The 27,703-nt window shown below is 36.4% G+C and overlaps 1 protein-coding gene across 10 annotated transcripts in view; it reads left to right on the forward strand.

Annotated features, from left to right (window-relative positions):
* ATG10 (autophagy related 10) overlaps positions 1 to 27,703 on the forward strand; it is a 291,958-nt gene that overhangs the window by 173,635 nt on the left and 90,620 nt on the right. For all 10 annotated transcript variants that reach the window (XR_008525345.2, XM_003776622.5, XM_054555710.2 and 7 more), the window contains one exon: positions 17,626 to 17,764. Coding sequence is in view for 9 of the 10 variants with exons in the window: in XM_003776622.5 (XP_003776670.1) it covers positions 17,626 to 17,764 (139 nt within the window). In the remaining variant the exon portion in view is untranslated. The remainder of the gene's footprint in view (positions 1 to 17,625; positions 17,765 to 27,703) is intronic.

The raw sequence follows: 27,703 nt of genomic DNA on the forward strand, positions 1-27,703 counted from the left end.
TACCCCAGTGGTAAGCTGTTTACTAATATACCTGGTATTTTCTTTCTGTCTCGCTTCCCTATTCCCTTACTTGTGCTCTGAAATCGCTTTCCAAATAGATTACTTACATTCACATCAAAGTCGGCTTCTCGGAGTAGCCCATTCTAACACATGGACCCCAAACAGAACTTGGATCTTGAATTAAAGAACAGTCTTTTTGCAGACTTTCATATGGTTATTAACCACTCTTTTCAAGTTTTAAAATTTATGTTAAAGTTAGGGCATTTTATTATAGTAAGAGGAACATGTTACCAATTTATTAAAACCACACTACTACTGTTTGTTTATTTCCACTGTTTTGTTTATAAATACTACTCTGCTGCCCAGAGTCCTGTGCCTGCCTGTCATGCTGTAAGCCCACTGACAGTTTGAAAATCTTGGCTATGATTTAAAAATTTTTAGCTGATAATGGTTTTAAGTATTTGCCTCTATTCTCAGAGAAAATGCATATTCTCCTGGCTTGAAGACCTTTAAGGCACAAATAAATTGATCTCCATTGGCGAGTTCTCTGTCTGTCCTATGGGTAGGTGGTAGAATGATTTGCTCTGGAAAGGCCTTTCTTGTACTCTCAGATTTTGTCATGTTGGGTAGGCTGAGTCTGACCTTTTGTTATTTATTGGTGTAAATGATTTTGTGTTCACTTTCTTGCAAGTGAATTGCTTGAGTTAGAAGTTGAGGTTCTTGACACAACTTTTAATCCATTAAAAAAAGTTAAATTCATGTATAGAGGAACTGAAATAATTAATTATGTTGTAGCTCCTTATCTTTTTTATGATACACCTATTGCTGTGGGTATAGTGCTCTAAAAACATCTGCTCAGTAGTCTGCTATAGAGGCACAAGAATGCTTTTACATGAATGCAATAAAGTAGCAGATGCTTCTTAATGACAACTTCTCAATTCATTTAGGAAACAAGTTAGTTCTGGAGTTTTTTTTTTTTTTTCTTTCCCAAATGTGTCAACTATGCAGGCTAATGATTCCAAAGAGGTTAGAACTGACAAATCAAGTCACTACATATAATTTTTCAGGGTGCTGCAAGTTAGGCTAAAAGTCTCATTTAATAGCACTTTAATAAAATTAGCATTTTTCTTCCTATGCAGACAGTTCTTTGCCATTATAAGTAACCAGGAAAATACATTAATTCAGTATTACCACCCTAAGCTTCTTTTATTTTCTTCTTTGGAAACTTCTGTTGAATGTTGATTTGTCATTAGCATTGCAAATAGAAAAAGTAGTCCAATGCCCAGGCTTGGGAACAGGGAGACATGAGGGTCCAGCATTTGGAAGTCAAACATAGCTCCTTCCAGGAATAATTTCTGTCACCTCAGAGAAAGCGACCATGAAGCACTGGTGATATCCATATCCCCCTTCACACAGTCATCCACAGGGCTGGCCTTTCCTCAGTACAGTAGGCAATTACCCACAGGGTGTGTTCCAAAGGGTGCCAGAGAAGCCACTGTCACTGCCCCACAGACTGCGGGCTCTGTAACAGAAACTTCATGATCAGTGACTCATTAAGATTTCCATGTTCAGAGAACCTTTTCCTAAAAGCCAAAGAATCTTGGTAGGATTAATATATCCAGATTGTAACATTTAGTATTGGTAAGTTCATCAGGTGGCCTGTGAATTTCAGATCAGAGGGCTGGATTTAAGAGCTTTGTGCTGAAAGAGGAGAGCAAGGCCATGAAAAGCAAGATGTGGAAGATGCCAAGGATCAATTTTGCCTTCATAATTTTGTTTAATAATGGTCTAGGTCACCAGCATAGAGTCTTTAAAGTGAATGCATGCCCCCAGAGGGCTTGTAAAACAATCCATTGAGATGTGAGAAATAACATTGCAACTATAATTTATATTTACTTTGATTTTGTGAAAGTTAGGCTCTACTGATATTTAACTTTTCGAAAATTTTAATAAAATTTTTATTTTAAGAGCGATGAGGTTCTGCTATATTGCCTAGGCTGGTCTTGAACTCCTGGCTTCAAGCAGTCTTCCCTCCTCAGACTCCCAAAGTGCTGGTATTACAGACATGAGTCACTGTGCCCAGCTACTACTAATATTTAAATATGGATTGATGCTGGCATTGCCACTCTACGCATTTATCAGAAAACCAGATGCCATAGAGGTTAATTATGCAAGGCATCTGGGACCTAGACGATAGGAAGGAGCTATCAGTGATATTTTCACTCCTTCCATTGCATGTTATGCATTGCAGTTTACCTGTGCCCTGGATATCTGGGATGATATTATTCAATTTTAGTTAACGTAGCTCTTACTTTTCAGACTAAGGGCTTTAAAAGCTTCCCGCAAAGAATCCCTGGAACAAAAAAAAAATGGTAAAAGGTAAAAACAACAGTCTAATCAGAAAGATCTGATTAGATCTTTCAAAAATTGGCTCTCCAAATTTAAAATTAAGATTATTTGAAATATGGATTTATATTTGCTATTATTAATGATGACCCTTAACCTGTGTGTATGTTATACCTAATGACAGTATGAAGCAATCATTGACTAATGACTCATTGAAAGGCATCCAGAACTTGAATAAAACCTCTTACAGCTAGAGAAGGGGATTGAAATATGAGATCATGATTTACTAAGTACAGCCAGTGATATACTTCCTCTTTGTGGATCTGTAGATCTTTCTCATCTGTTGCAGCCATTAAAATCACCTATCAAAACAATGTAAAAAGACCTGAACCCTGATGTTTGAAATGCCATATTACAGTCAAGATTTAAAACACACAAAGAAGAACAAAAAATTACATATTCAATCAAATTGCTCTCATCAAAATACTACTGGCAAGAAAATGTCTGCACCATTACTAAATAAAATAAGTTTAGTTTTCTGTAGCATTTTATTTTCTGAATAGATTTACATATTTGGAACCCAGGGCTCTTTGACTTTGTGCAGATTAGGACAGGGTTCTTTATGAAGAGAAAGGAAATTACCTCTGGCTCTTTAGAGTCTACTTTGAATTAAGGCTGCTGCCCCAGGACTACTGAGCATATGGAATCTAAACATTTGGTTTTGGGTGTCTGATCATCCAGGACTGTGAGCAGGACTGGCTGGCTGCTCAGCAGCACTGACTCTGAAGCCTGGAGTCCTGGGAAAACCAGGTAACAGTGTGCTCATTTGCCTGCTGTTTACATCTGTCACATTTTGAGGTGCTAACTTTTCAACAGGCACCTTAAAATCAACATTTCTGCAACTTTATTCAGCCACAACCACTGGCCCAGAAATCTAAGAGCCAAATAGGCAAGAAGCTCAATGAAGGCTGAGGGTAGAGGGCCAGCCAAGGCCCTTTGGTACCTGAGCAAAGAGCTGGGTAGGAGGGCTACTTTTATTAGTACCCAGATCATCACCCAACTAAAAGAATGACCTTGAAATATTTTTCCTTCACCTTTGTCTTACCCTTAAAATTTTTATATTTTAGTGTATTTTATAATATACAAAGTATATCATATAGAAATACATATTCATAATTGATCAAGAGGTAAATATACACATATTAGGGTTGAGTGCTTAACTTTTTTGACTCCTAGTGTCATGATAAAAAAAGTTTAGAGATCTCTGATTTATAGGATGAAAATGGCAACAGACAATTTATACTCATTCCACTTATTTATTTCACTTGACAAATATTGATTGAATGTCTACTATTTGCCAGGTACAGTTTAGGATGCTTGGAATATGTAGGTCAATAAGACAGGCAAAATCCCTGCCTTCACTCACATTCAAAGGGATATGTGTGCTGTAACAGAAGCCTTTCCAAGTCTGCCAACTGGATAAGGCCTCAAGATGTATTCTTACATTCTTATAGCACTTACAACATTATATTCAAATAATTGTTTATGCAATGTTTTTTTCTCCCACGCTCTCTCTAGTTATAAGTTCCTTGAGAGCAAACACCATATCTGTTTGCCAACAAATCTCTAGTGCTGGCACCGTGCCTAGCTCATAGTAGATGCTCAGTGAACGTTAGTTAGTTGAATGTATATGTGTGCTGTCCATGCATATGCAAGTGGGCACACATGTATAAGTGGGTTATTTGTAAAGCTGAGAAAAAAACTCGTGGGGCATTCTCAAGCAGAAACTATTGCTAGGGGCAACAGAAAGTATAGCAGACACTTTTTAGTGGGCTGCAGCAAGAGTTTGTCAGGAAGAAGCTTGGATAATCAGAGGTGACAGGGGTGACAGATTCTAGGTGATTAGGCAATCTGGTAAACTTGGACAAAAACAGTTCCTAAAAATCTATCTGGGTAGGTGTTGTGATCATTGAACTAAAATAAGCCTTGGTTAAGGGTGATTAGGATACTAAAATGATCAGTGCTACATAAAACTGGTTTACACTTGAATGAAGCTGAAAAAGAAAAATTAAAATCTCACAAACCAAATTCATAGATTTGGAGGTAAAATTTTATGTACTTGGGGACTCTGTGCATTTTCTCTAATAGTATTTGTTGTAATTATAATTTTATAGCTCTTTGTGTGATTATTGTTTAATGTATTTCCTTGTATTAGGACATAATATCTATTATTGTTATCTCTTCTATTCCCAGGCCCCAGGACAGTGTCTAGAACAGAGGATGGCAACTATGTCCTGCTGCCTATTTTTTTTTTTTTTTTTCTCTTTAGGGACAGGGTCTCACTCTGTTACCCAGGCTGGAGTGCAGTGTGCAACCTTGAACTCCTGGGCTCAAGCAATCCTCCTGCCTCAGCCTCCCAAAGTGCTGGGATTGCAGGCATGAGCCACAGCACTTAGCCTGCTGTGTATTTCTGTACAGCTCACAAGCTAAGAATGGTTTTTATATTTTTATATGGTTAAAAAAAGAATTTAAAAAGAATAATATTCTATGACATTAAAATGAAATGAAATTTAAATTTTAGTGTTCATTAATGATGCACTATTGGAACAAAGCCACACTCATTAATTTACATATTATCTAGGCTGTTTTCATGCTGCAATGGCAAAGTTGAGTGGTTTTGACAGAGACTTATGATGCCCAAAGCCTAAAATATTTACTATCTGGCTCTTTAAGAAAATGTTTGGACACCTTTGATCTAGAACATTTAGTGTATCCTATAACATTTTTTGAATGAATGTATGATTAATTAGTATACCTACTATGTGCCAGATATACACATTTTATACATTATCTCATTTAATCACAAGGGAAAGATGCCTTTATTTAACAAGTGAAGAAACTGAGGCATAGAGGGGTCAAATGACCTGCCCATTCCATGAGTGGCAGAGCCAGGGATTGAACCCACATCTAGCTCCAAATTCTGTGCTTTTTTATTTTTGCCTATATTATGCTTCTCTGAAATCTAGGTGTTTTTATCTGAGATTTTGAGTGTCTCCTTGAATCCCAGTAGAAAGCTGAGAGCTTCATGTTGTTCTCATTACTGCTGAAATATTATAGTATTATTTAAAAACAACAACCACGTCTTTGTCCCAGCACAAGCATAGTGCCTGGCACGTCATAGATACTTATGGAAATCTTAAAGGAATTCTCCTGGTAAAAACCAAGCAAAGAAACAAATAAATCCTTATTCATATCTGTATAATCCAGAGACAGTTTTGAGCAAGGAAAGGAACTAATGGCTTACTCAAACAGTTCCTGGCTGATTCCTAGACATGCTGTTTCTTGTGCACGTGTGAGAGGGCCTGTGCTTTAGGATTCACAGTCCTCTAACATTCCTACAATGCTTGCCTCTTGGTCTGTTTATGAAGACTTTATCATTTTCACTCTTTGGCAGAGAAATTTACTCAGTTCTGAATTTGAGTGTAGAAGTTTATTCATGTGCTGAAGGAACTTGCAGTTTATTCATCAAGACATTTAAAAATCTCACTTGTTTAAATTAGGGTAGTGCTATCTCTTACTTTAGAAAATGACTTTAGCCAAACTTCAGCCCATTGGATTTAATTATCATTGTCCTTTTAAGGCTCAGAATTTCTTAGACCCTTGGAAATGTAATGTAACATCCTAAGACAGGAAAAAAATGGAAAGGGGAAAGAGTTCACCAAATGGAGATACAAGTCCTTTAATAAAATTCTGTTTAGTGCTTATAAAAATATAATAAAATGAAATTAAAGAAGGCCTTAAAATTAGGATTTTCAGGGGTAGGCAAACTAAGGTCTATGGACTACAGCTTGTTTTTGTAAATAAAATGTCACTGGAGTACAGCCATGTACCTTTGTTTACATGTTGCCAGTGGCTACTTTCAGGCTACAGCTGCAGAGACCTATGGCCCACACAGAAGCCTAAAATATTTACTACTTGGCCCTTTAGAAAAATGTTTGCAGATCTGTGGAACTAGAGATATAAGAAAAATTAGAAGAACTGGGCTTATTCAATATGGGGAACAAATAAATTTATTCATATTATATAAAAATAATGACTCTTTGTTCTTAATCTTCTGCAAGGATGAATCTAGTGGAAACTGATTTATTTTCTAGCAAGGTAACAAGGAAGAATTTTCTGGCTCTGGAGTTAAAACACAGAATACCTTATAAGGCAAGTTTCACAGATTGGTGGTTACATGTGTGGTGCAAAATTTGTTCCTTTTTGGCACTCCAAATTCCACTATTAAAGATTCCTTTTGATTAGGGTTATCAGCCACAAATCTACTGTTGAGCCACAAATCTACTGTTGAATATAATAATTGATAAAGGAGTAACATATTAAGCCACTAATGGCCATTAATAGTTTAGCAAGAATTAACTAACCAGTTAGAAGGAAAAGGACAAAATGAAGGAAATTTTTATATAGGAGAAGATGAAGGAATGGGGCAATAAACTGGGAGTGGGGGGTGATAAGCTGAGGTCTTAGGTTAATGGAAGTGCATTTAGGCTCCTTCCGAGAGGAGACCAAATGAAGTAATGGTGGTCCTCAAAACATAGATGAGCAGCTAGTGAAGGCAAACCAGTTTATGGCGTAATTCTGGGTCCTGGTGAATGAGTTTCCTGACTTTATAATTCCATAGACTACAAAAGTAAAGAATCACAAAGTAGACCTTCCATGTGTATGCGAGGCAAGACCTGCATAGCATCACCAGGAACACTGCTTATAAAGTGGATTCTTAAAACCCATCCCAGAACTCCTGGATTAGAATTTTGGGGGTGGAGGCCAGGAATACATCTGTTTAACATTTCCCATCCCCAAGAATCTGATGGTCTTTGCAGGCTGGAAAGAACCCTGGACTTGGAGCCTGAAGGCTTAGTTTTGTGCCCTGGCTCAGTTTCTTACTCGCTGGAGACCTTGGACCTTCCTCCTAGAGCAGAGGAACAAATTACATGATGTACATCAATAGGCTTAGAAAAACTGTAAACTGTTAGAGTTGGTGCTGGCCTTTCTTATGTCACATGTAAAGGGTAACTCTGAAGAGAAACACACTTGACCGACTTCTGAAGCTTGAGAATTTTTCAAGAGGTCAAAATTTTCCCCTCTTCCTCTGGTTTGTCATGTTTTACATAAAGAATTTCTGATTTTCAAATCCACTATTCTGCTAATTATTTTACTTCTAGATGTATAGAAATAAGTGATAAGTGCGATTAAGCATTATTACTATTTCCTCCTGCCAAAGAACCTTTGTTTTGTAGCGTGGACTCTAAGAGATAGCCTCTTCCACAGTTCCACCTTTTACTTGGTGTGTTTGCTAGCTTCCCAGCTCCAGGCACTAGCTGTCTTGCTGTTTCCTATGCAGTCTTAAAAGAAACAGGGTCTAGGAAGCACAGTGGAGCCAGCTGCAAACATCCAGAGAACTGCCAGATGTGCTCTGGCGGGTTTCTGCATCCCCTCCCTCCTGCCTTGCCCTTGAGCATGCCAGCCTGGAGAAGAAGATTTAATCCTGCACAGGAAACAGATTCTTTCTCTCAGTGGGAACCCACGTTGGCCATGCTGCTGCTAATTCACTTTGGTTGATGTAGCAGGGAGAGTAAAGAATGGCACCTTTTTACCCCCTTTTTAAAAAAAATCAGTAGTAGTAGTGATAATATTACTGGGAAGGGGAGAGCCTCACTAAGATATTATCCTTGGGATCATCTGTAACCACCCTTTTTTGTTTCAGTGTTGCCTTGGATGCTGTTAGACATATGTTGAACCCGCTGATATGTACCACGTACAACATTTACAGTTGCTAAAAAAAATACGTTGCTTGCAAAGGTTCTTGTGACAGTCACTTACTCAGAAGCCACAGGGATTGTGGAAAAAGTCATTCTGGGAATTAAGATAGTGAAAAGACCACTCCACTGTATGATAATGAGCCTTGAAACAAACAAAACAAGAGCTGATTACTTAAAGTCCCACAGATTATTTTTATAATTCACTTTAAACGTTTTAATAATTAAAAATTCTTTATTTCTTGAGGAGTTGATTTTTCAATGGTTTATCAGAAGGCTTCATCAGTTGTTATCACTTCTGAAAATATTAAATGGCCGTTGGCTCAGGAAAATCAGCAAATGAAGAGTTTATTACATCGCATCTTTCCATTGTGATGAGATGGTTTCTGTGTCCAGTCTTGAATAGAGCTAAGGACTGTCTTTGAACCAGTGCTTTTAGGTTTGAACTAAAGACCTGACTGGTAGAAAACAAACAAATCAACTATCTTTTCCTCAAGGGATGTTATGAATAAAGCTCATTACTTATGTTTGCTCAGTAATAGTAATACAGATTATTAGTGATAGAAGAAAAGTTTTTCTTCCTTCCCTGTAGGCTAAATAGAGATATGGATCTCATTTCCAAGGCCCAAGACACTATTTGGGTTTGCTTTCAGTAAAATATCTGTGAAGTGTCTTCAGCATGATCCCTATTTAATGGGATTTAGTTGTAAAGCTTAATTCGTATCAGATTTTCTAAATGAGAGATCACTGTCAACTTATTGTTAATTGAATTCAATAAAATCAAGGTTTCTATAATTAATGTGAACCATTTAATCTTTTAGCTCTTGAATGAATGTAATTTTCTAAATACACATATCTTCATAAAATAGCAACATTTTGGGAAAAATCAATATATTGTGACTTCTTTTTTCAATTACTCTTAATATCAAATGAAATACAGCTGCCCCCCCCACCCCCCGTATCTGTGGGTTCCGTATCCGTGGATTTAGACAACCAGGATCAAAACTGTAGTTAGGGCTATAGTGGTTGCATCTGAACCGAGCATGTATAGACCTTTTTTCCTGCCATTATTCTCTGAGCAATAAGGTACAGCTGTTTACATAGCATTTACATTGTATTAGGTATGATAATTAATATAGAGATGATTTAAAGTATGGGAGGATATGTGTAGATTATATGCAAATACTATGCCATTTTATGTAAGGAACTTGAATGTCTGTGAATTTTGGTATCCTCGGGGTCGGGGGTTCTGGAGCCAATCCCCTGTGTATAACTAGGGCTCACTGTATACCCAAATCCTTTAAAAGTCACATAATAGAAGAAAAATAATAAAAATATTAACAAACTAACTCAAAGTGTTATGATTATGATTTTCAGAACATCAGTCCAAATGAAGCATACTAACAGTTAAGTGGTATACTACAGTACAAAGAGCAGTGGTTTCAGTGTCAGTAGATAAGGGTTGTAGGCCTTCCTGTACCCCTAACTATAGTAGTCCCCCCTTATTGGTGTGGGAGATATTTCAGTGGATGCCTGAAACCATAGATAATACTAAGCCCTATATATACTATGTTTTTTCCTATACATAGCTGTGACAAAGTCTAATTTATTTTTTTTTCTTTTATTATTATTATTATTATTATTATACTTTAGGTTTTATGGTACATGTGTGCAATGTGCAGGTAAGTTACATATGTATACATGTGCCATGCTGGTGTGCTGCACCCACCAACTCGTCATCTAGCATTAGGTATATCTCCCAATGCTATCCCTCCCCCCTCCCCCCACCCCACAACAGTCCCCAAAGTGTGATGTTCCCCTTCCTGTGTCCATGTGATCTCATTGTTCAATTCCCACCTATGAGTGAGAATATGCGGTGTTTGGTTTTTTGTTCTTGCGATAGTTTACTGAGAATGATGATTTCCAATTTCATCCATGTCCCTACAAAGGACATGAACTCATCATTTTTTATGGCTGCATAGTATTCCATGGTGTATATGTGCCACATTTTCTTAATCCAGTCTATCATTGTTGGACATTTGGGTTGGTTCCAAGTCTTTGCTATTGTGAATAATGTGGCAATAAACATACGTGTGCATGTGTCTTTATAGCAGCATGATTTATAGTCCTTTGGGTATATACCCAGTAATGGGATGGCTGGGTCGAATGGAATTTCTAGTTCTAGATCCCTGAGGAATCACCACACTGACTTCCACAAGGGTTGAACTAGTTTACAGTCCCACCAACAGTGTAAAAGTGTTCCTATTTCTCCACATCCTCTCCAGCACCTGTTGTTTCCTGACTTTTTAATGATTGCCATTCTAACTGGTGTGAGATGGTATCTCATTGTGGTTTTGATTTGCATTTCTCTGATGGCCAGTGATGGTGAGCATTTTTTCATGTGTTTTTTGGCTGCATAAATGTCTTCTTTTGAGAAGTGTCTGTTCATGTCCTTCGCCCACTTTAAATACCTAGGAATCCAACTTACAAGGGATGTGAAAGACCTCTTCAAGGAGAACTACAAACCACACTGCTTAAGGAAATAAAAGAGGATACAAACAAATGGAAGAACATTCCATGCTCATGGGTAGGAAGAATCAATATCATGAAAATGGCCATCCTTCCCAAGGTAATTTACAGATTCAATGCCATCCCCATCAAGCTACCAATGACTTTCTTCACAGAATTGGAAAAAACTACTTTAAAGTTCATATGGAACCAAAAAAGAGCCCGCATCGCCAAGTCAATCCTAAGCCAAAAGAACAAAGCTGGAGGCATCACGCTACCTGACTTCAAACTATACTACAAGGCTACAGTAACCAAAACAGCATGGTACTGGTACCAAAACAGAGATATAGATCAATGGAACAGAACAGAGCCGTCAGAAATAATGCCACATATCTACAAGTATCTGATCTTTGACAAACCTGAGAAAAACAAGAAATGGGGAAAGGATTCCCTATTTAATAAATGATGCTGGGAAAACTGGCTAGCCATATGTAGAAAGCTGAAACTGGATCCCTTCCTTACACCTTATACAAAAATCAATTCAAGATGGATTAAAGACTTAAATGTTAGACCTAAAACCATAAAAACCCTAGAAGAAAACCTAGGCATTACCATTCAGGACATAGGCATGGGCAAGGACTTCATGTCTAAAACACCAAAAGCAATGGCAACAAAAGCCAAAATTGACAAATGGGATCTAAGTAAACTAAAGAGCTTCTGCACAGCAAAGGAAACTACCATCAGAGTGAACAGGCAACCTACAAAATGGGAGAAAATTTTCGCAACCTACTCATCTGACAAAGGGCTAATATCCAGAATCTACAATGAACTCCAACAAATTTACAAGAAAGACAAAGTCTAATTTATAATGAGCACAGTAAGAGATTAACAGTTTCTTTTTGGCATATCCAAATTGCCAGTATCACTACCCTTGTGGCTTGGGGCCATTATTACGTAAAATAGGGGTTACTTGAACATAAGCACTGTGATACCACAACAGTAGATCTGAAAACCCAGATTGCTACTAAGTGACTAATGAGCTGGTAGTGTCTACAGCATGGATACTCTGGACAAAGGATGATTCATGTCCCAGGAAGGTGGGATGGCAGGAGATTTCATCACACTACTCTGAATGGCACACAATTTAAAATTTATTAATTTTTTATTTCTGGAATTTTTCACTTAATATTTTCAGACCATGGTTGATCTCATGGGTAATTGGAAACTGTAGAAAGTGAAACTCTGGATAAGTGGGAGCTAGGTGGCATTGGGTAAGGCACCAACAAGAAGTGTATTGTTGTTTGTATCTGCAAGATGAGCGTGTTGGACTAGGTGGAATGATTCAGGTTTCTTTCACTATTAGAATTCTCTTCATTCTGTGTTCTGTAACATGGTATCAGAAACTTTTTTATCTTAATTTTTTATTTTAAATACTTTAAAATACTCCTTAAAGTAGATAGAACAGTATAATGAACATCCAGGGACCCATCTAACAATCTCAGCAATCACCACTCCATGCCAGTCATGCTCCTTCTATACTTCCATCCACTTACCCCTCTCCTGTATTATTTTCAAACAAATCCCAGATGTTAGACTCTCTTTATTAACGTGATCCCTCTGTCATCTGTATTATTAGCACCTTGAGGTCTTAAAAATTTTATTTAGTTTTTAACAAGCCTGAAATTGCTTCACTGTTTCTGTGCTTTCAATTTTTTAATTGAAATTTTTTGAGATAACTATAGGTTCACATTTAGTAATAAGAAATAACAATCCCATCTACCCTTTACCCAATATCCCCCAGTAGTAACTTCTTCTAAAACTATAGTATAATATCAGAACCAGGATGTTCACATTGATGTAATCCACTGACCTTATTCAGATTTCCCCAGTTTTACTTGTACTCGTTGTGTGTGTCTGTGTGTGTGTATTTGGTTCTGTACAGTTTTATCACATGTGTAGGCTTACATATCCACCACCATGGTCAAGATACAGAATAGTTCCATCACCACAAAGATATCTCATGTTGCCATTTTATAACTAGCTCTCTGCCCTCCAGTCCCCCAACACTAATCTGCTGTTTTTCACTTCAAAAGTGTTGTCACTTCAAAAATGTTATATAAGTGGAATCATACAGTATATAACTTTTGGAGATTGACTTTTATCACTTAGCATAATTCCCTGGAGATTCATCCAGGTTGTTGTGTATATCAATTGTTTGTTCGTTTTTATTCCTAAATAGTATGGCATGGATGTACCACAGTCTGTTTAACCATGACCTGTTGAAGGACACCTCATTGTTTCAATTTTTTGGCTATTCTGAATAAAGCTGCTATGAACATTCATGCACAGGTTTTTCAGTGCTCTGGGATAAATCCTCCGGTGCAGTTGGTAGGTTGTGTGGTAATTATATGTTTACTTCTATGAGAAACTGTTGTATGGTTTTCCATAGAGGCTATACACTTTTATATTCCAGCCAGCAATGTATGATCTAGTTTCTCTGTATCTTCACCAACATTTGGTGGTGTCCACTATTTTGTTTATTTTAGCCATTCTGACAGATGTTCAGTGATATCTCATTATAGTTTTAATTTATATTTCCCTGATGACTAAGGATATTGAATATCTTCTTTATGTGCTTATTTGCCATTGGTATATCCTCTTTGGTGATATTTTGCATCTTTACTCCTCCATTTACTTCTTTTTAGTCGTTAGGGTGGTGTGAGATTGCTGGTAAATTACCTATGAAGTTTGTTATAACATACTTACATAGGAGGAAACAGATCTTCAGACTGAAATAGAAAATGTTGCTTACTAGGGTTCTCAGCTCTGTACTAGAATCTCCAGGAATACAAAAATGAGTAAGACAAGAACCTTAGTCTTGAAGTTCTAAAACCATCTGGCACTTTTAACTGGAAAGAGAAGCAGAATATGTGTAGAAGTCTGAGATTTGCAAATTGCATGACTTCAAGGAATGATATTTTCATGGGCATCATAAAGGTGACCACAAATGATGGAAAGATCCTAGCAGACACAAACCAAGCCTTCAAATTCATCTAATATGAGTAAAGCATGCAAAAATGTCACTGCACGTAGACGACTGCCCAGAGCAACACTGGGTGACATAGTAGCAGTCCTAATTAGAGGACAAATACCCCTGGCCTTCACAACCCACAAAGGCACTCAGCTGCCTGTGAGAACAGTGACTGGAGTGAGACTTCTAACAGGATTTTCAAGAAGCTTGTTCTGTCCCCTCCCTCTTATTTCTTGAGCCTCCTACCTGTTCCAGAGAATATGGATCTATGCCTAATTGATCACCTGTTTCACATACCTGGTGTCAACCCCAGCACATTCCTGAGTGCTTAATTCGAGTTTGGGTGAAGGATATTTTTTCTAAAAATTGTATCTTTACTAGCAGCACTGAGTCTCAGGCAGTCTATTTCTGCACTTTTCTATAGAAATTAATGACCCGAATCCTTCGATTCAGTATGCACTTAAGAATTGCAGTGATGGCCTAAGAAGAGAAATAGCTCAATAGAGAAGAATAGAGAATAAACACACACACACACAAACACACACACACACACACACACACAGAGGTATGGTGACATTTAAAATCAATGGAAAAAAGATGAACTATTGAAATCATCTAGGAAAATTTCTTTTTTTTTTTTTTTTTTTTTTCTTTTATTATTATTATTATTATTATCATTATTATACTTTAGGTTTTATGGTACATGTGCGCAATGTGCAGGTAAGTTACATATGTATACATGTGCCATGCTGGTGCGCTGCACCCACCAACTTGTCATCTAGCATTAGGTATATCTCCCAATGCTATCCCTTCCCGCTCCCCCCACCCCACAACAGTCCCCAAAGTGTGATGTTCCCCTTCCTGTGTCCATGTGTTCTCATTGTTCAATTCCCACCTATGAGTGAGAATATGCGGTGTTTGGTTTTTTGTTCTTGCGATAGTTTACTGAGAATGATGATTTCCAGTTTCATCCATGTCCCTACAAAGGACGTGAACTCATCATTTTTTATGGCTGCATAGTATTCCATGGTGTATATGTGCCACATTTTCTTAATCCAGTCTATCATTGTTGGACATTTGGGTTGGTTCCAAGTCTTTGCTATTGTGAATAATGCGGCAATAAACATACGTGTGCATGTGTCTTTATAGCAGCATGATTTATAGTCCTTTGGGTATATACCCAGTAATGGGATGGCTGGGTCGAATGGAATTTCTAGATTTCTGCATTTCCATCTGAGGTACCGTGTTCATCTCACTAGGGAGTGCCAGACAGTGGGCGCAGGTCAGTGGGTGAGCGCACCGTGCGCCAGCCGAAGGAAAATTTCTTACCTCACACTATATACAAAACAAAAATCAGTTGGATTAATGATCTAAATTTTAATTTTAAAACATGTGTATATAGTAAAGGAATTTAACATCTTTATAATTTGTAAGACTGAGGTGGAGTACAGCAGGAAGCCTTCTGATGAAGACATGTAACTCAGAAGCTATAAATAGAAAATGTACAGATTTGACTACATAAAAGTAAAAAAAAAACCCTTTGTGATAAAAAAGTACAACAAACAGTTGAAAGAAAATAAAGTGTTTTTTATATATGTGTGTATATATGTATATATTTCACACATGTCCTTGCACACCTATTTTTCTATGGTGCAGACATATATATTTATCTCTAATAGTAAGTTATTATTTCTGATATACAAAGTTTATATAATTCAATAAGAAAAATGCAAATAATCAGAAAATAGGTAAAGAATAAAAACAAGCAAATCATGGGAGAATACAAATTACCAATAAACATATGAATAGTTGCTCACCTTCACTAGTAAGTAACCAAGAAACTAGAAATTAAAACAATAAGAAATTGATACTTAAAAATTCATCAACAGGCAAAAATTAAAAACAATATTCAGTATTTATTGGATATAGGAAAAGAGCATTCTCAGACATTTTTGCTGGGAATATAAATTGATACAGCCTTTTTCTGAGGATGGAATTTCTGAGATTCAGCATCTCTTGAAATTTAAAATGCTCATACCCTTTGATACAGTGATTTCACCCTTAGGAATCTGCACCATAGGAAAAATAGAGGTGTGCAAGGGTATATGTGCTGTGATATTCATTGCAGCCTTATTTGTAAGTAGCAGAAAACTATAATCAACCTAAAATATCTGGCAACATGGAAATGTTAAAAAAAAACACAACAGCAACTATGGTGTGGTCATGCAGTGAAATATAGAGAAGGCATTAAAACGCACTAAATCTATAGCAGTGACTTGGCAGCACGTGGCAGGATGCCCATGAGTGAAAATATCTACAATAGGAGCATATGTATATATAGCAGGATTTAAGCAGGGGCGGGGGTGGGGAGGAGGTGTGTATGTGTCTATGTGTGTATATGTGTTTGTGTGCCAAAAATCAAAAAGTCTAAAAAAAATACACTCTGGCCTGTTAACGATGGTTACAAACCTGAGGTATAGGAGTGCTGAGATGAGGGGAATTTCATTTTTTCTTTTATGTACTTGAGCAGTATTTGTAATTTTTACCACCAAGATAGAGTTATTTTATAATATTAAGAAAGAAAGGAAATTATAAATGCTAAGCAACCCAATTATTGACCAAAAAGAAAGAATTCGGTTGAAAGAATTGATGTAATAGAAGGTACAGATACCTATGCCTAGTGAAAATTAAAAAACAAAACAAAATAGAAAAATCTTTTTCTTGCTACTGTATTAATTTTCTGTATCTGGCATGTTTATTTCCATGATTTCTTTCTGGTTATTTTATTATGTTTAATTGATGGTGTTTACTGGAGTCTAGTGAAAAATATTTTGTAAACATCTCCAGTTGTGATTTATCCGTTGTAATATCTCCCCAGTGAACTGACTGTGAGTAGGGAATTACAGAATTATCTGTAAAGGAGATACAGATCTTGAAAGTAGTCTGGGGCTTTGCTTATCTCCACAGGAAACCTTATTTCATATTGATAAAGTATGAAATCTTTCCTTAGTTATTTCTGATTGTTCATTGTTGTTACTGTTTTAATGAGAGGTAGAAATGAGCTAAACCAACTTGCTTCATTCCTTCTAGTACTAATTTAATTTCAAAGGAAATTCTTCAACCCCAATAAATAAGTGAATGTGGATGGAACCAGACTCTGACTCAACATGTCCAATTAATTGCTTCTAAACAGTAAGATACATTCTTTTAAAAGCCCCACACACAAAAATCAACCAGTAAAAAATGATCAGGTGAGAAGTGAGGTGACTATCATCATCTCTGCTTACAAAACTCTGTGCAAGTTGACATTAATATTTGCCATCTACTCTATTATAAATCAAGATTTATTGTAGAAATATACCAAAGATAGCACAATAATGAAGAAAACAGAATCATCTCAGGTTTTGAAATATACCTAACAAATTCAACCTCTTGCAGAATAACTTTCTTATTCAAAATGGAACTGGGAATTGTTCAGCACACAATGAATCATCTTTTGGCAAGTACAATAGAATCTTTAGGGACATTTCACAGCCTCTTGTTCAATTGTTAGGATGTTTTTAGCTTTCACAGGTAGGAAAGAAGGTAGCTTGTATAGCCATCATCTTGTTGCTAAAATTGTACAGTAAAGATTTTTCAGGCAATGGATCTTTTCGTTTTTTTTTCCTTTCTTTTTCTTTATCCAGAGCCTCTTTGTGTCTCAAAAACAATCTGGAATTACTTAATGCTAATGTTTTCTGGTTTTACTATTTACCCAGGACTCAAATGTTAAACATTAATATGGGAAACTCCCTTTTCCTTGCCTCATAGCCTTATATTTATTTAACTGTTATTTTGTAAGAAGAAAATCTCTTCTTTTCCTCTCCATGTTAGTACTTTTCTTATTAAGAAACCCGTTTTCATTTTGTTTTTGCTTTTTTTCAGGAGGCTTTTGAGCTACCCTTGGATGATTGTGAAGTGATTGAAACTGCAGCAGCGTCCGAAGTGATTAAATATGAGTATCATGTCTTATATTCCTGTAGCTACCAAGTGCCTGTACTTTACTTTAGGGCAAGCTTTTTAGGTAAGACCATGTCTGAAGCTAAAAGTAAATTTATAACATTTACATATAAAGCAAAAAGCATATTTGGAAAATTATTCTCCAGAGGAAAAAAAATAGTGTTAAAAATAAGAAAACTGTGGGTGAGGTAAGGTTTTACCAGTAAATTTTCTCATGCTTCAGAAAGGGTATCAAGACTTCAGCGTGAATGATATCATCTCAGCCTTAAGTCTGATCTTCAGATTCTTGGCCTTTTGCCTGAAGTTGACTAAGCCCCCTGGCCCTTTTTCTTTTCTTTACTTTAAACAAGTAGGAACAACTTAAAGCTACAATGTTTATTTACTTCTAACTTTGCAGTAAAAATTGATTTTAATCTCAGATGATCCAATTAACTCAGAAGCCCCTGTGCCTCCTTCCCCAAAAGCTAATAATTGTTTTAAGAAATGTTTATCAATTAGCTTAAGCTGTATTTAAAAATAGCACTAACATTTCCTTCAGCCATCTATACATCTCCAATGCCTTAGCTTCCTGTGATGCTGTTACTCAACTCATTCCCCTTCCAAGAAGGTGGAATACCCTGTCTCCTTGGAGGCCTTAGCTAATAAAGCTTATTTAATCAGCAGCCACATGGCTTCCTCACTCTGCAGCACAGCCATGGCTTCCCGCTTAGAGTCCACTGCCTAAACCGGGTCAGCATTGGGATGTGCTGCCACCCAGGCCCAGGGACCAAGATGAGCCTCCTGTTCAGCCAACCCCTTGCCCTATTTCTCCTTTTGTATCTGGCCTTATCAGCAGCATTGTGCATTTTCAACAGCCTTCTGACTTTTTTCTGGATAGCTAAGACATCTGAATTTAGCCAATGATATTTTATTTTTAATTAAAAAGCAGCTTAAGCTGCTTGAATGTGTGTTTGGTAGATTTAATCACTTGCTGTTATATTGTTTAATGGTCTCTAATTTTGCAGTGTTGGCAGTTTAACAAGCACTTAGGATTTAAAACACAAGAAGAAATTCTCATAGACTCCCTGGTGAGAAGATTTTAATCTGAGGTGCAGTTCCTAAGAACTGACAATTTGGGGTAAATTTTCAACATGGGACATGGGGAATGGAGGACACTCATAGTTCACTAATTCACAAACTCTTGCTGTGGATTTATCCATATAATTATTACAAGCCTTTAAAACACTCATTTTATGGTAATTATATTTGGTTTGGAGCCCAGAGGTTAAAGGAAGTTTGTTGTCAGTGAGCTGTGCTATACTAAAAAGTAGGAGATATATTTGTTTATTCAGGGGGAGGAAAATGTCTTTCTTGGTTCTGGTTTGCAATGGCTCTGCCTTCTAGATTCAGAGACAAGTCAAGGCTGTAGGTAGAGGAAATAGGACATGACTTCCTGAATACTGTACTTTCATATAATTAGTATTCACCATAAGCAGTTAATCACCAGAGAAGAGCTCCCAGAGACAAAACAAGTTGTTTAGCTTGTCAGCATTAGGGAATCAGAGGTGTTGAAACATGACTGCTTCTAGCTGGAAGTGGGTCTTGCCAAGGCCGGCTGATGAGCTCATATGTGTGCTTTGCTCTTATGTGCCAACAGCTCCCCTTACAGTACAGCACAGTAATTGTTCCTGCAAGTCCAATTATATTTTAATGACATTGGTGTAGTTTCTGTGATCCTTTCTTCATGATTTTCTATTCTTTTAAAAAAACAATTAGCATTCTTGGCTTCTATTCGTATACTTTTAGAATGCCTTCCATTTATGCCTTATAAAGGTAAACCAAAACAAGTCATTTGTTTTTATGTAGAAGCATTCACCCCCCCCCCCCCACCACTGCTTTGTGTTGTATAGAGTGGGTATTAGGAATTTAAAATTTTATTTTGGCCCAGAATTCATTAGTGCTTGTTCAGGTACATTAAAATATCAAATTTAATTTTTGTGCAGCATACCAAATGTTTTCTGGTGGAGAAACATGAAGAATGGTTCTTTCTTTCCTTTATCATATTCTAATAATTTATTTTTTCTTTCCACCTAACTTAACCTCATGGATATTTTTAAAATGTATCAACCTTTACTCTGGAGTCACAATTTTTCATTTATTCCCCCCCAAGTCTTTTTTATTCTCCTTACCTTTTCCTGTGATATCTGATTACTCTGGCCCTTCATCTGTTTGTTAAAGAAATCTCTGTCTGTGTGGTGAAAGGATTCCTAATGTCTTCCTCTTATTCCAGGCCCGGATTTTTCTTTGTCTCATTCTAAGAGAGTTCCGACCTAGAAAGAGGATGACTGTAAAATTTCTTGCCCAGGGGTCTTTTTTTTTTTGTTGTTGCTTCAAAAATAGTTCACTTAGCCTTGTTTTTGACAGATATTTATAATTTCTTTTGCATTTGATTGTTAGTACAAATTAATTTCTGTGCTTTGCTCTAAATTTTCTCCCTGTACCTATTTTTTTAAGGAAAAGCAAAACAAGTAATAAATAGTTTCCATTTAAATTTACATTACCGTTTCTTGTATCAACTTGTTTAGATTTCAGAAGAAATCTTTACTCTGGTTCTTGAAATGCAAATCCCTTAGACTTTGAGTTCCTTTTCTTTATATGGTCCAGTTTCCACCAGGCCAATTACTAGTAGCCCAAGACTCAGTTAACATGCCTTCTATTCTTGTCACTCCCATGTCATGTCATGTCATATCATATCATATATTCTATTATATCACAATTTGCACTATAGCAGGAATATTTGTTTATATCTATAAAATGATATGCTGGAACATAGAGCTTCAAGGTAAAAACAAGAGTGAAGGAAATTGATATTGAGTGCCTACAAAGTGAGAAGCTTTATTTATGGCTTTGTGTGTATACATGTATAAGATATATGTATGTATATATATGGCTTATTCAACTGTGGCATAGCATCAAGTATTTGTTAAGTGAAACGATAATGAAGAATTTCTAGTCATTTAAAAAATATAGCCCAAGAATGGAAACATTATGATGGTGCCTACTTCAACTGCTATGCCAGGTTTTGAAAGAGGAAGAAATTCTGTTGTCTCCAGGAGACCTAGGACCCAAACCATCTATGTATCTTTACTCTTTAGTCTGATACTTTTCAGAGATTATAGGAGTAGTGGACTTAGAAAAATAGAACATCCTGAGGACTTGAAAGTGGGTATCCAAACTAACTCAAGCAGCTGTTCCACTTCTATAAACACGTATTTTTATTTAATCCTTGAAGGCAGACAGCCAAGTTGAGACAGCATTCTGCTTCTGCCTCTCATTTCTACTACTTTGGTGTACAGGAGCTCAGTTACCAAGTGGGCAACGTGGATTTAAGAGAAGAAATAAGCCCTTCCATCCCAATGTTCTGTTTTTCTCTAACTACTTTTGTCATTGTAGGTTTGGGAGAGGTGGTGGGACACAGTTAATAACCTTTGTCACTCAGCAGAGGGTGAGACATAATTGCATGTCTGTTGAGTAATAATAAATAGCCTACATTGGAATAGTGCCTTATAGTTTAGTAAATCCACTCCCACAAAGGATTGACATCTTCAAGTGCATGCTGTTTTTTTGTTTGTTTGTTTGTTTGTTTTCCCACTGTTTTTGAAGCATACCATATTAAAGAATTTTTTGTATCATGCCAAAGCCTTCTATCCACTCCCTACTATTCTTATTCCCTGACCTTTTTATGTCTCATTTTCCCTTTTGAGGGCTCAGCTTTGATCAAAATCTAGTGGCAAATGTTACAAAGGTGGTAAAACCCTTAGGCACATACATAATGGCCTTTTGCCTTACCAGAGGCCTAGGCTTAAATATTTTCTTCTTACATTTAGCTAGAGATTTCTATATTTATTTCATCTTGAATTCTGATTCATCTCTTTCTTTTCATTTGTTCTCAATCTCTATTGAAAAATGGACCAAGTGGTTCTTCTTATTTTCAAAACATTTAATTCTTTGGATGACATATGGGTTCTTCTTGGGAGCTGTTTTGACATATTTCTTTAATTAATCAGCAGGGCTGCATTTGAATAGAGGAGGAATCATTTCCTCCATTCAGCAAAGGAATGGCTGTCCTTTATGGAGACCATGCTATTATTGGCCCAGGAAATAAGGGTATAGAATTAAAAATGTAGCCTAAATATTTCACGTGAAAGATTTGTCCACTTGTTGTAGGCCTGAAGGATGCTCATGGAGAAACAGGGCAAAAGAAATAATCAAAGAATAGTTCCTTCTCAAAGGCAGCATGAACCAAACTAAGATAAATGCCATGATAAAGAAAGAATAATGGAAAGTTTGGAATTAAAGCAGCATATAAATCATCAAGCAGGAAAAGGATTGTCTGTGGTTTGCAACAAGAGGACGTCTTTGGAGTGCATAGAGGAGAATGACAGCAAAACAGGAAAGATGGGGTTTGGAGGAAGCCGAAGAAAAAAAGTAGAATATCCATAGCTCTGTCCAACAACTTGTAGAGCACAGCCACAGGTTGGGTTTCTTGAAGAGGTTAGGAAAAGCACTGTAGAAGGGGGGGAGAGTGAGTGCCAAGCTGTGGGGGCTGGAGAGAGCCCACCATATTTGGAGAACAGTGAAGGATCAGTTTGGAGTAGGGGCTAACTTAGGATGAATTATGGAAGAAATAGTTGAAAAGATATGTTGAGGTCAAATTATGGAAGAGATAATGGTTAGGAAGGGGTTGGAAGATATAAAGAAGAAGTGAAAGAGTTTGAGCAGAAGTGAATGAGACCAGAGGAAGGATTTCCTAGAAATTGTGCCTGAGTGAAACAGAAAGAAAAGGAATTGAAGGGTGAGAATGAAATTTGAAAAAAAAAAAAAAAAAAAGGGATTTGGCTTTTTCATTGCTGTTGTTATTAATTTTATAATAATTTAAAAACAATAACCTCTTAGAGAAAATGAGTTGGAAAGAACATATTTTCAGGGAAAGATGTATTATTGCAAGTACAGTAAGAGTTACGGTTAAGGCAGCTTGTTGAATAGGAAGAAAAATAGTGGATTAGAGAAGTATTTTAAGACTGGGGCAAAAACAACTCTAGTTAATTACTACAGTGAGCAGAAAATAGAAAATTATTTGACAGATAATTTAGAGTCTTAATTGATTGTAAAGAATCTTTAAGAAAGTTCATATATTTATATTTATATTTATGTTACACATATGTTTATGTAGACAGTAAATCTAGCCAAGATCATGATAATGAACCATAACATGAATTTTGGTGAATTAAAATGAGATTCTAGGGATTGAAATGATTTTGAAGAGCAAACAGTGAAAGTTATTTTTAAGAATAATGAAAAATTATCTAACTAATACAAATATATTCAAACTGAAAAGTCAAAATAACAGAGGAAATCTAGTGAGAATTATTTGTTGAGCCATGTAAATGTTTGAAACATTTTGGGGAATTAGGATAGAAGTCACATGCTGGGTTAGAACGTATGATAGCAATAGAATCTCATTGAAAAATCAAGCCCTGTTTTGAAAATGTACTAAAGGAAAGGTGCTAAAGAAATGGGAAGTAAAACTACAGAGATAGCTAGTTAGCCAAAAGGTTTATTCTAAGCAGAATATTGCTTAGCCACATATACAAAAAGCAAGAGATTTTAGGTGGACCCAGAGGCTTGGGAGAGAAAATAACAAGGTAAGTACATTAATTTTATTAACCTGTAAGCGATTGTATTTTAGCTTTCTTAGGTGAATGTTTGTGCCATATGGAAAAAACATCTCTTTGCTTACTATTGGCAAAATGAGCCCTGTTTGAAATACCTATTAAAATATACATGAGTGCCTACTGTGTGCACAACACAAATCTCATTAGCCTCTCTTTAAAATATGCTGAAACAAATCACTGCCTAACTTGTAACTCATGTATTGTTTTTCTGCTCCTTCAAAGTCATCAAAGCAGTATTTGAGTCTATATGTTAGGTGCTGTTTTGAGAAGGCAGAGACTGCATTCCATGAGAAGGAGACCAGGTTGGATGGTGGAAGTAAGGGTATTCAAAGTGCTGGTATAGAGTAATATAGTAGTAATATGTCCATGATGTGGGGATAATGTTTGAGGAAAGCCAGGAGTACAAATTGCTGAGTATTAATCTCAAGAGTTTGGGATCAAAACCTCAGAATACTTTGGATAGGATTGAAAATAGAGTGTTGGCACGGCGCAGTGGCTCACGCCTGTAATCCCAGCAATTTGGGAGGCCGAGGCTGGCAGATCACCTGAGGTCAAGAGTTCGAGACCAGCCTGGCCAACATGGTGAAACCCCGTCTCTACTAAAATACAAAAAAAATTAGCTAGGCATGGTGGCAAGCGCCTGTACTCCCAGCTACTTGGGCGGCTGAGGTGGAAAATTGCTTGAACCCTGGAGGCAGAGGTTGCAGTGAGCCGAGATCACGCCACTGCAGTGACAGAGCGAGACTCTGTCTCAGGGAAAAAAAAAAAAAAGAAAGAAAACAGAGTGTCTTCTGCTTTAGAACCAGTAGACCTTAGGCTGTAGATGTCCAGCTGGTAGTATGGTTCTCAGATTTCTGGATCAATAGTGGTATCACAGGGCTGATGTCTCAGGTATCTTGTGGACCCAATGTTGCTTCCCTTGGGACCATTTTCTGATTCAGAGGTTCATCAAAATGGTCTTATGTGTCCTTTACTAGGTTAAGTGATTCACTTAATTTAAATGGAAGGGTATAACATCACTTGCATTATTGCATGTTTCTTAACACTGTGTGTGGACAGTTTATAAGGTGATTCATAATTGCTCCTTTATGTGCTATTGGGCATATGTTCATAAAAATAGATTGTAACACACATAAACTTTCTCGTGTAATTAAAAACCATGTTAACGTTTATTTTTTCTATTCAAGATTGCTAGACAAATATATAACATTTTAAGCTGATAATTTTGAAAATATTTATTAAGCAAGACTTTTAAACCATCTGTTTGTGCTGTATTAGATGTGTGCCCCTGGTTGCAAATAATTTGATAAGCAGGAAAATGCTTATTGAAGGGCAGATTGTGGAGTCAACTGAAGGTGGTAGAATGACAAGGCAAGGGGAGATCTGCCCTTTAGCTTTGCTGGTAGAAATGGGGCTCTGCCTCCTACTGATTTTTGGAATTTATCTCCCAAATTGGAAGTGTGTTTGGATACTGAGAAATCACATATCTGCTATAGCTGCATCTGCTTAATGCTATGGATTTATGTGAGTATGAGGGTTTTTAAAAATATAAATGTAAAACATTTAATCAATTAATTTTATTATGATCATTCAGCCATTGTTCTTAGAATGTGCTAATTACTCTAGAAATAGTGTTGAACTTTCATCTGTTCATTCATTTGAAAATATTTATACATAAGGCATGAATATGTTTCCGAAATGCTGAGATAAATAAAGGAAATCAGAAATGGATAATACCATCAAGGAGCTTACAGTCTAGTGAGGGAAACACAAGATAGGTCTGAAATTCACTATAACAAGTAGAATATGTTAAGGACCATAAGTGAGGTAAAAGGCACCAGGGCTTGGAGAGCTATGACTACCTTGAGCTGTGGTGATCAAGAGAGGCCTTGGCTGGACATGGGATTTGTCCATGAGTGTTAGGGGAAAGGGTGAGCCAGGCTTGGGAAGAAAATCATGAAAGGAAAAATTCCAGATAGGTTAGGCAGTGTTGATGGGGACCGCTAGTAATAGTAGCAACAGGAACAATACAACTAATATGCATGTATAACTTTACACTTTACAAAGAACTCCTGTGCACAGAAACACATATAATGTAGTGGTGAAAAGTGCATGGTCTAGAGTCAGAAAACTTTGGTTCTGATTCCTAGCTCTGCTGCTTACTAACATTATGACCTTGGGCAAGTTATTGAATTTTGCCATTTCTTTTCTTTCATCTTCTGAAAAAAAAATTGAGTTAGCAATAATACTGATTTCAGAGTTTCGAGGATCCTGAGCTTATATTGGAAATGGGGCTTGACACTTAGTGCCTTTCAATCATGCTAGCCAAATTATATATCTAGATCTTCACAATAAAATTAGAAGGTAGGAAATATTATTACCCTCATGTGAAGACAAAAACTGCTCAGAGGGGTTAAATTATTTATTCAAGGGTACATAGAAAACTATAGAGTTGGGACTTAAACTCTATAGCCCATTTTTCACTGCATGACACTTTCATTCGAATAACTGAAATTTAAGAACCATATAGGTTAAATTAATTAATTGATGTTATATGCAAGCAAAAGAAAGTTGCCATAGTTCATATTTTTGGAATTTCATTTAGATTTCTTGAGCTCAATAAAGATACAAAGTCCTAAAATGCTTATAGGAATAAATAAAAGTTACAGAATTAGCCAGTATAGCAGCTGATATGAATGTACATGAACAATTGCACTCATTTCATATCACAGTATAATTTTCTCACTGAAGCAAAAATGAATTTTCTCCTTTGGTGGAGCTTCATCTCTGCCTTACTGTGGAGTATGACATGAATTTTTATATCTTTCAAAGCTCTGTTGAAGACAATATATTGAATAATGACATCTTTTGTTGCGAAAAATCCACTCTTTCCTTTTTATTTCTAATGGCCACATTCAGAACATTATTCTTAAACTTACTCTGAATTATTTGTACTCTCTCTAGTCTTTATTTTAGGAGTTAAAAAATTTTAGTGAAACCATGCACAATAAGGATAAAGGTGTCTCCAGCGTGCTTGCACTAGAGTTAGATAGTGCTGGTGAAATATCTCATGCTGTTATTGGCTTCATGAAAACTAATAGCCCTGAGAAATTTAATTTAGAAAGCTGCACATTTTGAGTAATATATAGATTACTTGACACGTGGGTTATTATTCAATTGAGAGATTTTATATGAAAATGTTAAATTAAATGCTACTGGCAGTTGCTAAAGATTGTACTTTTTAATTATTCCATTTTTCACCTAATATCTCTTCTTCTTTTGTCATTGACATTTTAGATTACTGACAGAACATTCCATTAGCTTAAATGTGTATTATCCTTCCAAGTGATATAGGCACATAGTAGGCACTCAATAAACACTTGTTATATAAATGACCTCAATTTACCATGCTCACTATGTAGGTTACCACTGAAATTATTTTGGCTTCTACTTCTTTTTCAAGTATTCAAGAGATTTTACTGAGCTACTCAGCCTCAATGTGATTAATGAAATTTCTAAGCATGTTAAAATTGGTGCGTTTGAGTATCTTGGATCTGAAACGAAGGAGTTGTTGATTGAGTATGCTTATGTCTCTTCTGACTGAGGCCAGATGTAAAAAAATAGACTCTCTTAACATGGTTTAAAGTTTCTCATTGAAGATACTTTGAATTGAACATGCAGGCACATAATAATGTGTTTTATGTACTTAACCAAGTATTTATGTCCATGTTTCAAGTTTTGAGTCTTCAGTTTTCATAAATAAGTGGATATGTACAACATTCTTCAGGTTTCTGCTTTGTTTATATGATGCAGTTCTTTATACGTATATAAATATCCCAGTTTAATTGTTTCAGTGGGATTTCTCAAGTATCCATTTTGCTTTTGAAATAATTAGAGTCACGATCATATTTGAATGCATTTTAGATATCAATAATTTATGCCAGGATTTTGAAGATATTGCTGATTAAGTTAGATCTTTTGTTTTTGTATGAAAGATCTCAAAAACTACCTTTTGTATGTCTTTGATGATGAAGGTGTGAACTGTGACTAGGCAAACCAGTGACGAAGGCTTAGGGAACAGAAACCACATCATACCTCATTAAGTCATTGTTGTCATAGAGACAAAGCTATATTTACCCAGACCTTTTACAGTGTAAGTGGTCAGCAGAAACTGGAGAGATTTGCAGAGACACAGAGGAAAAGCAAAATTATATACTTTTGCCAACCATACTCTGATTACTCAACAAATTTTGGGAACTGCTGGTTTTGAAACTTCTTCCAGTGCTTGT

The sequence above is a fragment of the Pongo abelii genome, chromosome 4 (assembly GCF_028885655.2).
Source record: "Pongo abelii isolate AG06213 chromosome 4, NHGRI_mPonAbe1-v2.0_pri, whole genome shotgun sequence".
NCBI lineage: Eukaryota > Metazoa > Chordata > Mammalia > Primates > Hominidae > Pongo > Pongo abelii.